Source organism: Chelonia mydas, chromosome 16 (assembly GCF_015237465.2).
Source record: "Chelonia mydas isolate rCheMyd1 chromosome 16, rCheMyd1.pri.v2, whole genome shotgun sequence".
Taxonomy (NCBI): Eukaryota; Metazoa; Chordata; order Testudines; family Cheloniidae; genus Chelonia; species Chelonia mydas.
Genome location: NC_057857.1, coordinates 14,513,084 through 14,526,955, shown reverse-complemented (window position 1 = coordinate 14,526,955; position 13,872 = coordinate 14,513,084). Strand labels below are relative to the sequence as shown.

General features: G+C 43.4%; 1 protein-coding gene across 3 annotated transcripts in view; it reads right to left on the bottom strand.

The window, feature by feature from the left end:
* The window catches only part of ABL1 (ABL proto-oncogene 1, non-receptor tyrosine kinase), a 119,693-nt gene extending 108,297 nt beyond the window's left edge, over positions 1–11,396 (bottom strand). The window contains exons 1-2 of one of the 3 annotated variants that reach the window (XM_037879613.2): positions 9,584–9,721; positions 8,134–8,237 (exon numbers count right to left, since the gene is read on the bottom strand). In XM_037879613.2, coding sequence (XP_037735541.1) covers positions 8,134–8,164 — 31 coding nt within the window. In that variant the 5' untranslated portion in view covers positions 8,165–8,237; positions 9,584–9,721. Of the gene's footprint in view, positions 1–8,133; positions 8,238–9,583 lie in introns of all 3 variants that reach the window. The other 2 variants (XM_037879608.2, XM_037879610.2) reach the window with 2 other exon arrangements.
* Positions 11,397–13,872: the final 2,476 nt, after the last annotated feature.

The window sequence follows — 13,872 nt, the reverse complement described above, 5'->3', positions numbered from 1 at the left end:
GGCCGGGTAGAGAAGGCTGTGCCTCCCCAAACAGCCTGGTCCCCGCCACATATCCACCCCCTCCCACTTCCCACCCCCTGACTGCCCCCCTCAGAACCCCCAACCCATCCAACACCCCCCCCCACCCTCCTTACCATACCACTCAGAGCACCAGGACTGGCAGCCGTGCCGCCGGGCCAGAGCCAGACATTCCGCCGTGCAGTCTAGAGCATTGGGGCAGGCTGGTGGCTCTCGCAGCCGTGCTGCCCAGCAGGAGCTCGCAGCCCCACCGCCCAGAGCGCTGGCGGCACGGCAAGCTGAGGCTGTGGGGGGAACACAGCAGGAGAGGGGCCAAGGGCTAGCCTCCCCAGCCGGGAGCTCAAGGGCCAGGCAGGAGGGTCTCGTGGGCCAGATGTGGCCCGCAGGCCGCAGTTTGCCCATCTCTGATCTAAAGTGACGTATATGATCATACCTTTCATATTGTAGGGGTAATTATTATTTGAATTATGCTAGCACCTAGAGGCTGCATCCCCCTTGTGCTATGTATTGTTCAAACACATAACAGGAGACGACCTTTGCCCAAAGAGCTTTTCTCACTCCCTACAACTAAATCCCAAGAAAGGGCATCTTGGATCTGTTTTGTACCCTGGAGATCTTCAGGAAGCGTTTATTAAATAACCATACAGTAGGTAATACCATAAAAGGTACACAGAAATTGTATCTAGGAGGATCCACCAAGAGTCATCATTACATAAAGGTTAGAATGGAGAGAACCTCTGTCAAATTATCTATATCTTAATAGAAATAATAGTTTTGCATTTAATTTAGTACTTTTCACTGGAGCATTCCAAAGCTGTTTGCAAACATTAAGCATATCCAGATATAATACAAGACCTCTTTCTCCAACAGCCATTGCAATCGTTCTGGCTAACCCGGAAAATACAGTTTTAAAACAACTTTATACCTGGACAGCTTTACAGAGGACATGCAGGAGGCTTACAGTTAGTAAAAATAACACACAAACACATTCGAGTGTGCATATGTGTAGCCTAAACTACATTGCTAGATGTGTTAATCTTTTTCATAACTATTACCTCCCCCCAAAAATCTTCACTAAGACGGAGATATTACCAGGCTACAGAGTTTAATTTTTGTAAGGCCATAAAACACTAATAAGAGTTAAACCCCACAATATCTTCACTGTCCCTTTACCTACCTATGATCAGACTTCTGACTTTAAGACAATATTAATGCAGTGGGTTGAACTGTGCTCCCTAGATAACCCCCATGAATCCCACTTACAGACAAAACTTTAAGTCTTCAGAATTGCTGAACTTTTTAAAGATACATATTATTACACAAATATTTACAAAGCCGCTTTCCTCAAAGTTGCTCAGGAAAGCTCCTTTTGTAAAATTGTAAAAACAATCTAAAATACAATACAAACAATATGAAACAATACTGAAACAGATGCTAGGCAGGAGGCAGCAATAATTGAAACTGAAGACAGTGCTGATAAAATATTTTCATAATTGTATTTCTACAGTTTAAAGCAAGGAAACGTAGACTGAAATGAATGCGGTGCTCCCATGCTCTTGCCCCAAAGTCCTTATGATAAGTGACAAGGCACCATACCTTACAACCTAAAATGCAGCAGTTCATTCCCTTAGTGCAAGAGATGTCAAAGAGATATGCACCATCAGAAAGAAGGCCTCAAACCAGTCAGGATTATGGGCTTTAAAAGTAATTATTGTATAAGACTTTAAGTTCAATAGTTCTACAATATTCTTTTAGCAATTTTTTAATAATAGTGTTTGATTTAAAAGACCTGATTGTTCACCATCTTCTAATTCAGGGTGGTCACTTCTGACCCCAGATCTTACCATTAGTTTTTGATACCACCTTTGACATATCTCTCTCATTAAAGGGCTACAGACCATTTTATCAGAACAGAAATTATACCAACTACTATACAAGATCCGGAAAAGACATCTAGTGGCTAGGTTTTAAAATTTCTCAAGGTTCATTTAAAAAATATCACAAAAGATTAAATAAAAGAGTAACACCTGTAGTTGAGTTTTCTACAGCATATCCTCACTGACAATTGCTGTAGTTATAAGAGAAACTGATGAGATCAAGAACATAACACACAGCATCTTAGTGGGTCATTAAACATATCTAGCAGTCAGTAGAGATGGCTTTTTGAAAATATGAAGTTTCAACAAACACACAAAGAAATATTTTCAGGAAACCTGAATTACTTCCAAGTTAGTTTTACATCTTCATCCATCTACCACTGACACTCCCAACTGCTTGAAAATTAGCAGTACTTTTTCTTGATATAGACAAGGAATTACCAGTGATTAAAAGTTTTAGCAATTTCTACAACAGCTGTGCCAATTTCTACCTTTCTTTGCAAATCAGGAGCTGATCAGACTAGTGGTTATACTGTACTGCAACAAGTTGACAGTGCTACGTTAATAGATGGTTTTTGCCTTCAGCACTTTAGATGGTGGATGGGTACAGTAAATAAAGCTTCTCTTTGTACAGCGTTTATGACAGGAAACACAGGGAGCATGCGCAGCAGTTCCCTTCACACTCCCAATTGTGATGAAAATCTGACACACACAGGAAATATACGGCAGGGGGGAATTCCTGTATTTTCTCAAACTTCAGTATCCCAGTTAGCATGTACTATTAAAGGGCAGTGGTCACATCAAATTCAGCACCGCCTTAATCATATATAATGCTCACGTTCTCAGAGTCCATTATTTTGTCTCAAAGTCCATTATATGTAAATATGCAACACAAACCAGAATACAGTAATGTTCAGTACAGAAACTATTTGATGAGCTTTCAGAGAACAGAGCTAACAGGATTTGCTTTACTGATGACTGAGAAAGCATCTTACAGGAGGCGTTTACTCAGAGGCAGACTGGACATTCTCCATATTTATGTTCAGGGACTTGAGTATGCTTTAATTGACATGGCAGAGATGAGGTAGGAAGAAAAGTTAGACCAGAATATAAATGCACTGCAGTGCATCAGCACAGCAGCATTTATGGATAAACGACTGCTCAAAACAGTCATATGCAGCAACACTTGTTTTTTTAATACAAGTAATTAAAAGAAGCCTTTGTAATTAATAATCTACACAGAAAATCCATCACTCAGTAAAAATGACAGAGCAAAGATATGCTACAATACTGATCAGCTATCCTTTAGACTCCTGGGTGAATCCTGATCTCGCCGACATCTGTGCAAGTTAGCAGTAACCCCACTAAAACAGTGGAATTAAATTGCTGTAAAACTGAGAGCAGAATCATGCTTTATACACACAATAAGAGACTATAAACCAGACATCCTGGAAAGGGAACAGCAAAGCAAGGTATGGACAGACCTAACTTTGTAGAGACTTTAGGCAGCACTGAAAGCTAAATCTCAAGGAAACTTGCATTTAGAATTCCTAGTAAACACACAGCAGGGAATGTCATTCTAGACAGATAAACTAAGCATGTGGATAAGGGAATCTTCCCAGAGTGTAAAAAAAAAAAAAAAAGAAAAAGAAGAAAAATGAAAAACTTAAGCAATGTTATACGATTTGTACCAAATGTTGCCCTCCAGTGCCTGCAGCTCCTATCAACTTCAACAAAACTCACACTGAGCATTTAAGAACAGAACTGTGGTCAAATACAGTAGCTAAAGAGGAATAATTGAAAGAGAGTAGGAAAGAGCCATCCTAATTGTTCGCTAAAATTCTCTGGATACTGATTAATATTTCTGTCCAATATTTAGTGCGTCACCTTCCTTTAAACTAGAACAGCAAGCACTGATAAGCAGACTGACTCCTACAGTTCAAGTTTAATTTGAGTTCCATCAGTACAGAAACAAGATTTGATAGAATATCCAACAAAACCCTTTGTAACTTCTGCTTAAATTGGTTTTATATTTCTACAACAGTACTCCTCAGTGATTCACAGCAGATCTTTTAATACATCTGGCATGCACATGAAGACTACTTGTGCAGCAACAGTAAACCCGCATCACAAAAGTCTACTGGGTGAAGACAGTGGCTCTCTTTATGATGATATCAATAGATATAGTACATAAAATACAGGCCAGAAAATATGGAAAGCACAAGATATATGAACCAGTAAGTAATTCTAAAAAAATTCCTATTTTCAAGAGTATACTTGGCTTTTACTACATTCATACAGACAGAAGCAAAAGTGAACATAAACCAGTCACAACACTGTGTAGAAGAAACATAGTGAACACAGGCTAATGTCATAGGCATCACACTAACGTACATTTAATCCTACAATGCCACACATTTGGAGTATATCAACATGACTGCAGCAACATTCTACACAGTTGTGAGATTTAAAAATTATGAGTCAACAGTACTGTAATTCAAGGCTTCAGCTTTATCAATTTACCACTCGCTGAATATTCAATTAGCACACGTCTGCTATTGGAAATTGAAGTGTTATTATTCCAGATAAAAATTTAGATTATCTGAAGTCAGCTAACAGTCATACCTTGTCTGACATCCTGTCATGAAACCCGAAAAAGGAGTTATATTTACATTCACAAGCGATAAGTTTAACATGATTATACAGTAGTAGTGGTAGTGATTGCAGCACCAGCGATCTATTCTTATTTATATTACAATAGTGCCTAGAGGCCCAACTGAGATTGAGGACCCGTTTTTCTAGGCACTGTAAGAACATAATGAATGAAAATATCTTGAGCCCAGGTTTAATTCTTGTCTACCAGGGAGCTCTTCTTTATACACTTAAAATGAAGTGAAGGACAGAAGAGAAAGTCTCATATTCAGGGCTCCTTTGGGAAGTTCCCCACCATCACCTCTTTCCCCTCCCCCCCCCCCCCCCCCCACGCTTAGTTTCAATTACTTTCCAAATGAGCCTTGCAGCAAAGGAGGCTCATGCAGCACAACCATGCATGGTCACTTCACAGCGGGACTTTCCCAATAGCAGTTGGAAATTAACTACTATCTCAGGAGTCTAGTAGGTTTCAAACTGCCCTTAAGTAGACTTTAAGCTACATAAGTGTGTGGAAGTCTTCTACTTGCATGAACAGGAAAACATGGGAGTCCCATAAGCACCTGGTCAATGTAAGTTTCTGGGCAAGGTGTAAAGATACTAACAAAAATGAAGTCTCTCTTTGTATCCTAGCATTTATCAATAAAGAGTGTGTAGCGTTAGTGTTTGGAAAAAAAACAAGGGAATTAAATCCAAAAATATATACTAATTTAAATTATTAATAATCTTACACTACACTCAAGTCAAACAATGCAAAAGTTAAAGTTTTCTTAATAAGGTTAAGTTCCACCCATCATATATATGGATTTTTTTTTATTACTAACCCAAATGTATATTTTAACATTCAGTGGGCCAAGTTCTGCCCTCCGATATGCACTCACACTTCAGTTCATTTGAAAAGGAGCTGAGCAGCTGCAGACCAATGGTAAATGAAGGCTCCATGAGTACAAAAAGGACAAGTTAAGGTTATTATGAGAACTTCAATTTTGCATTTCTTGACGTGACTGCTTTAGCATTCCATTCACTGTAATTTGTATTTAATATAATATGGTTGTATTATTATATACAACTGTCTTACAATAATAAATAAGCCACGTGTCGTTCCATTTTGTACAAAATGCTGCATGCCTCTTAAGAAAAGCTCATTCCTCTAAGAGAGAGCAGACATGGATTGTATGCTCTTCAGGGCAGGGACCCTGGACTCAGTCCTCTGCTGAAAGAAGCATGAGCTCAGCACATGAGGAGGAGAGGTACAGGTGGCCTTTCCACTTCCCCTAACTCTAGGCTGGCCAGGAACTGAAGCAGTTCATGGTGCATGTTAAAGTACTCTAAGGGATGCTGTAACTGGCTTGGAACTGCCCTCCCTTAGAAGCCATTATGCTGGTGAGGATCACAATGAACTCCAGCCCACAGAACAGCTCAGATATCGGGGCAGGAAGGGAAGAAGGAAGGGTCAGAAGCTCTGATGGCTGTACACCAGTTGAGAATTCCCCCATGGTGGGGAAAGCTTCAACTGCCCATTTAGGAGAGATTTAAGGCCCCTTTGTACCACTCCAGTGGAACAGATGGACACTAGTGGGGCCAAGAGTCTGATGACTTGTCTTTTTACATGTTGAAAGCATGTAGGGCATTATTGGCACTATATAATGAACAACAGCTAAAAATGGAGTTACTCTCATGCAGGTTGTTTTGATGTACATTGTTATCCATAATTACTTACACTTTAACCACATTACTAACCAACTAGCAGTGCAGAACACTCAGGCATTTGAGATTTTTTTTAAACTTTGCATATGGGTGTGGTTCTGTCAGTCTTATATTAAATAGAACTTAGCTCTGAAAGTGGCTCCACTGAAATCAATGGAACAGCTTATTAAATAAGGCACTACTTGATGTAAGGGTGACAGATGTCCCATACATAATGTCCACTCAATGGGATTCTGTTCTCTCATGGGGACATTCTGTGTATGGTAGAGTTAAACCTATCAATGTATTTTTGCCATTAATTATTTTTATAAACTTTCCTTCCTTGGAACTTTAACACTAACAATCATTTTTAAAAGACATAGACTGACATGGACTTTGCTAAGAGATTTATAAAAAGAATATTAAAAATTGTTCAATAGGTCACCTTTGTGCCAAGGCCAAATATAGTGTTCTTTTAAACAGACGTTGCTGAGAGTGACAAGCCATTCCAGCTGCTCCTCTCTCAGCTATCTGCGATGACATAGGTCCCTTAGTTGAGACCTTACCTTGGGTAGCCCAGCCTCCAGTTTCTCTTTAAATACGCATTAGGTTTGACTGAAAACGAGACACCTGACTTTCCGGGGGACAAGATGGTGCACACAATATGGCAGAGAACATGCACACACTGATTTAGATCTTACAGGCAACCATGTAATGAAAATACTAAAGAGAAATTACATAAAACAATTAGATTTTAAAATCCTGAAAAGAATCCCAATTTGTTTTTATACCATATGATCCACAGCAGCTTTATGAATACGAAGTGAAATATGAATCACTCTCTGTCCATATACCAAAAAGGCTGTAAAGACAGATTATGGACTATTTTCTTTACATGGCAAGAAAACTACTGATATGCAATTTGAGAGAGACGGGGAGCACCTGAAGCTATGTTTTTCCTCTCTACAACCTAAACAACCAGACTATTTTTAAAAAATTACATATAATTCATTCCCAAGATAACATTTTGTAGGCAAGGTTTCAGCCAGGAGCTATGCTTTTATGCCAAGCCCAAAACAGGGATGAATGACTAGAAACAGCAGCAGAGTCTTAAATACTAGCTGCGCTACTGAGGTAAGAAGCTTTTCCTCATGTGGATATGCGAGACTGAACTTTTGCAGTCCCCTTAACAGCTGTACGAGTCTTGAGGTTCCCTTTCAAGTTGTATTCTTTTTTTAATCAAGACACTGAGGTCTCTTGTGGACATATGGAGTATTGCCATAATAGACAATATTTTTTCTTGTAAAATGTGCTGGGTGCTTCTGACCTCATGTCATCCTGACAAAAAGTTACCTTCTGTCTATTCCAGTTAAATGATCAAAAAGCAGGATTTCTGCCTTGACTCCCAGATCAAAACACCAAACTCGGTTGGAATATCGTGTTACTTGCAATTTAGTACTCTGTTTCTCGCTCCATCCCATCTAAGCTTGAAGCTCTGTCTAGAGCAGTGGTTCTTCAAAGCCGGTTTGCCGCTTGTTCAGGGAAAGCCCCTGGCGGGCAGGGCCAGTTTAGTTACCTGCCGCGTCCACAGGTTCGGCCGATCACAGCTCCCACTGGCCGCGGTTCACCGCTCCAGGCCAATGGGGGCTGCGGGAAGTGGTGCGGGCTGAGGGATATGCTGTCCGCTCTTCCCGCATCCCCCATTGGCCTGGAGCAGCAAACCGCGGCCAGTGGGAGCAGCAATCGGCCGAACCTGCAGACGTGGCAGGTAAACACACTGGCCCAGCCCGCCAGGGGCTTTCCCTGAACAAGCAGCAGACCGGCTTTGAGAACCACTGGTCTAGAGAAGCAGAGGCAACAGAGATGGGGCAGACGTGTATTTGATTAAAAAATAATAAAATACTTGGTTTGGAGTGTTTCTGCAGTGCGAACATGCCACTGATACCACAGCTGTCATAGGGCTATCATCCAGCTTCCCAAGAATTAGCTTCACTTTTCAAACAATCACTGTACGGACACATTGTGTGGGAAGAGAAGAGAAATACAAATCATTTTTAATCATTGATCATTTTAATATTTTAAACACACTCAAGACTTCTGCAGCATCTGTCTGCAAATAATGCTAAGAATGATATTGAATTTCCTGAACACTGGGAAATTCAGGATGAAGAATAGTTTCACAAATTAAGTCCCCTTACAAAACAAGTGTCGGGCGCATTTATTTTAATAAACTTTTTCACCTGCTGTTTAATTGTGTTCCCAGAGAAAGCAAAGCTTTCAAAGTTATCTGATGGGCAAAGATGACAAATGCTGGTCTGTTTCCTGCATGAATAAAGTTATTCTGAGTGGAATAAAAATGCTAAATGACAATTGTCAGAATCATATTTTCTAGCCTAAGAAAGCAGTTAGTAGCATGTTGTCTCAGAAGAACTTCTGAACTCAAAGTAAGTGCGGGATAGAGATTTAGTAAAAAAAACATTTCAGCAACATATTTTTCTGTCTGTCTGTCTTTTAAAGGGGAACCATAGCTTGAAATCTAATCAGTTAAAAATACATTTAACCTGCCCCTGAATCCCACTGCCCTTTTTTGGGTGGGAATGGGGGGGAAGCTTTAAAAATCACATTTCTCTGTCCCGTTACTGGGTGCAAGGCCCACACAAACATAAGGTGACACTAAGCTCCCAGTCCTGCAAGGTGCTTCACACAGGCGAACACCTCTGCTTCCATGAGCATCATAATACAGGACTGAGGCCTCACTGGCTACCTAGAAGCACAGTGAAAATGAGTGTCCACAAAAGATGTCAAATACACAAAGTAAAAAACAAAACAAAGCAGTTCTCTTTGTCTTGGGTGTTACTACTATAGTAAATATAAGTGTTTCAACAGAAGTGATATATTTCAGTTGCCCTTTAAGTAGACGCAAAAAAGGTTAGTCATGACATGAAGCACAGCATCCTCACTTGAGTCAATTGGTCCAAATCTTTTACATACAGAATTCAAAGGATTCAAAAAACAAACAAAAAAATGTTTCTAAAATGTCTGCCCTGGATAACATTATGAAGAAGTTGCTTTCCCTGAAGTTAGCTATATAAGAATGCCCACTGGGGTTTCACAAAACTGGGAAACAGCAATCTAACCATGAAAAAAATATGATCTTACCAGCTGATCATATAGAGGGGTCACCAGAAACCTTAGGGAGCAGAAGAGGGAAGACACAAAGGCTAATACCCTTCTTTTTGAAAACATTTCAAAATGTTCTTTCAAAACATTTTCAAAACATTTCATACAATTTAACAAAACACTAATTTGCAGGCTAACTACAAATCAAACAGGGCAGCAATCAAAACACCTACCATGTTCCACGAAGACATTGCAATGTGGGCCTCCATGCCTAGATGATTCTTTCTTCCCTGCTCCTTTGATAAAGTGCAGGGCAGGCAGACTTGGCCTCCTCTGGTCCCCAAGAACTTTTCCAGGCTGCTGCCCCATAAAGTAACAATAGGCAATCTTTCCCAGGACAAGAAGGGTGTGGAGACGGAGATCCCTGATCTTCCAGGTTGGCAGAGAATTTGGAAGTAAAATAATATTTTAGATGTGTGCGTTTGTTGCGTTTACTGCATCAGCAAACTGATCACTTTAAGCAGAGAGTTCAGTCAGGTGCACAGATTCTTTCCACACTTTAAAAACTGCAACAAGACTCTTCAGGTGGCTTTATGCAAAGCTGAGAGTTATAAGATGTTCCACTTACTTAGTAGCTACAAGTGTTACCAAAGTTTCAAGTTCTTGTCTGTAATGAGTCTTCCACTGAGTAAGTGGGAACTAGTTCATCTTACCAATAAGAAAACCACATATAGGGTCACCCAGGCAGGAAATAGTTATTCCCATTGCAATCAATGTCAGGGTTTCTTTTTTTCTCCTTTTCTTTTGCATAGCACTTAGTTAATAAAGGCCAAAAAGCCAGTGATTTGGCTTCAAGTATTAGTAAAGTCAGAGAGAGTCAAGTGTGTTAGAGTCATTTTAGATTTCCAAATAAACAAGGTGCAGACAGTTCAAAGTCTTTGGGGATCCATAATGACTTTTGAGTGAGGGGGATGTTTCAGTGGTGGAACTTGCAGTCATCCAAGCCCAACAGATTTGCCTTCTCTGATAACAGGTTTTCTGCCACTCTTACCACTGCTACCTCTCTGATGCTCTGGGTAAAGTGAAGCAAGTGATTGGGCACTTCAGGATCATTTTGGAGCAGAAGCAATAACAATCATCAAGATATGACGGGTAACGAATTACCCATCTGCACCAGCTTGCTGCTTATAAGGCAGAGAAGCCAAACCTGACTTGTTCCTTATTGCTCATGAAGGATATAGATGTCACTCTACTCAGGCCATTCGATGCTGGTGGCAGGAAAGAGGCGTTAGTCCAGTGATGCTCTCCAGGAGGAAGGTTTCTGCACAGCAGCCAGAAAAGGTCAAGCTGGGGTGACCGGGCTGGCTTCATCCCAATTGGGGAGCGTAACACTTTGAAAGGCCAGCTTGGTGAGTTATAGCAAGTCTATGGCTTCTGATCATCCCAAAGCTTCACAAGGGAGTTAGAGAGGCCAAGAACCCTAATCCCCACATGCCCTGAATGCTCCCAGGGGCCAGAATAATGGCCAAGGGGGAGGTGGGGGGGAAGACACGACTGCAGTATGACAAGGGGTAGAAACCTCGGGGGGAGGGTGTCAAACCCCAGTCTGGGGTGGGGAGAGGAAACAAAGAGGATGAAGCTCAGCGCTGGTGGGGGGGAGAGGGGAGATCAAACGCCCCGGGGGGAGGGGGGCAAGGCCTAGCCTGAGGAGGGAGGAAGCCCCTTGGGGCGGAGGGCAGGGAAGGGATTAAGCCCCAGCCTGGGGGGGAGGGGACCCCAGAGGGACGGGGCAGGGCTGCCGTCTGGGGGGAGCGCGGGCAGTGACGGGCTAAGGGGCCGGGGCTGGGGCCCCGCCGGGGGCGGCTGCGAGTTCCCGGCTCCCCCCCGCCCCGGCCAGTCACATCCCCGCCCTGCCTCCGGCCAGCCGCCGCCTCTGCCTCCGGCCGCCTCGCCGCCGCGGGGCTCGCACCGGCACCGGGCGGGGGGGGGGTCCGCTGCCGGCTCGCTCAGGGCGAGAGGAGCCCGCGGCACACGGCGGCCATGACGGGAGCCTGCTGGCGCCCGAGCGAGGCTGCGGGGGGCGGGGCACGCAGCGGGCGGGGGCGGGGCAGGGGGCGGGGCGAAGGACGGGGGAGAAAAGTGGGGAAGGGGAGGAGAAGTGGGAGGGGTCAGAGGAGATAGGGAGGAACTCTACCCAATTGTCTGACAGTCCCACAGCAGCTTGGGGGGGGGGTCTCTAGTGGGAGTGACCCCCCCCCCCCTACACACACCCCTTACCACTCCTATGTGACCTGGAGCAAGTCAAGTCAGTTACACTATCCCGTGCCTCTGTTTCCCCACCTGTAGAATAGGGATAATACCACTTCCTTCCTTCCCCCGTTCGGCCGGCTGGTGGGATTAGATTGTAAAATGTGTGGGGCAAGGGCGGGCTTTTGCTACGTGCTCACACAGCGCCCAGCACCCTGGTGGGCTCCTGCTTGCCAGACAGCTCCTCCCAGACCTGCTCTGAGCCGGCCTCTCTGACACTGTACTTACCAGGGTGGGTGCCCCGGAAGAGAGTCCTTTACCACATTGGGGGATGTGCCCACTGAGATATTTGCAGCATTTCCAAGTCTTGTGGCCTGATCCTGCCAGGTGCACCCAGCAGTTGTTGTTGTTGCTGCTCTCAGAGAGTACTTGGCACTGCACAGGATCAGGCCCACTGAGAGGGAATGCCCACAATAAACCTAATTACATAAGCAGTAATGATCATTTATTTTCATTGGCGCCCACTGTTCTTTACGTCTACTCACTCAATGCTGTTCCTGTCTGCTCCTCCCAGCAACTCCACTCCTCCTGCTAATGCTCGCTCAGACTGCTCCCGAGGCTGGATCTCTCACCTGACCCATTGTACACGCTGGCTCACTACTCTCACAAAGGACTTGTCTACATGGGGAAATTGACCAGAATAACTATTGCAGAATAAACTATTCCAGAAGAACTCCCCGTGTGAACGCTGTTATGCTGGAAAAAGACTGCCTTCTTCTGATTTAGCATAATCCATTTTCAAAGTGGATTAAGCTAAACCAGGAAAAGGACTCTTGTATTTCAAGGAAAAGAGCATCCATACAGTGAGTTATTCCAGAATAGCTATCATGCTTTAAATTCATCCTCTACTTTATTCCGGGACAACTTCCCTGTGTAGACAAGCCATAAATGTCATCCTCTCCCATTAGGTTACAACTGACTCTGTAAAATGCTATGTGGTTGTTTAGGAATTAACCCCATCTATGTTGTCTACCATGTACCAACAACTTCCATTGTATCCCACCACATTCTACCCGTTGTTCCCTATAATTCTGTCTTGGGCATCTGGCAACATGAGCTTTCCTCTCTTGATTTAGAGATGTCAGTGAAGCCCTGCATGGAATTATTTCTTTTATGTCACTGCTGCTTATTTGCTCTTCCCAGAGGATGGGCTGCAAGCCTGATGTTTCTTTTCCAAAAGCACAAGTTCAGGAACCTGGCAGCATTCTCTGAATGCAGCCATCCAGCTGATCCCCCTGAGCCAATCTGTTTTTCAGCGCTGTTTGCAGAGTCTATAAATCCTGTTGTTGGCTATTTCAGTCATTTAGACTGTTAACTCCTTGGGGCAGGGACTGCTCCATCTCTGTTTCAGAGAGGGACAAGCACGGCGACCATGCTTAAAGATTGCCAAGTCCCTGAAACAATCAGCTCCAAGTTTTAAACTCTTTGCCCATCCCCAGGGTAGCTGACAGGGCAGGCTCATGAGAAGACAGCGATGGATCCTCTTCTCACAAAAGCTTGGATTTTCAATTGTGCCTAAGGAAGTTAGGTACCCAATTTTAATGGGAGTTTGGCACCTAACAGCCTAAGACTCCTTTGAAAATCCCAGCCTAGGCTCATCTCCGTCTCAGTGCAAGTTATGGGAAAGGGCAGGAATCAAAAGCAGCCTACTCAGATAAGGGAACATGTCAGTTCAGGAATTGAATAAAGAGACTATGTGAACCCCAGAAATGCCCTTAGCAACTGGCCTTCAGGGTTTAGTTGTGGGTTTGCTGCACTAGCAGGAATTGCATAGACCACTGGAGACCTCTAGTGGCCATTTAGAAAAATATCAGATTCCATTTCTTAGAACACATGAAAGGAAACAGCCCCTTACCTGTGCTGATGCTTCTGTTCAGAGGCCCCTGCCCAGCAGGACCAGTGGGTGTTAGTTACTTGGATTCACAGTAATTGATATGTTCACACACCTTCACCTGTTTGACACGTCCAAGGAATCTAACTAAGAGCTGGAAACTTCCTCTGCTAAAACCAAAAGGAAACAAAAAGCTCAGATCTGAAACAGATGGGCTGGATTTTTAACTAACTTCTCACCCATCTCCGGCTGCAGATCCATGCGTATCGACCCGTGTGACCTACGTAGACACGTGAGAGGGAGGTGGAGCTGGTGAAAGACAAACTGGGGCATGGAAGGCGGTCTTATCAGAGAAGCGCCCTACAGGCAAAGACACTGCACATT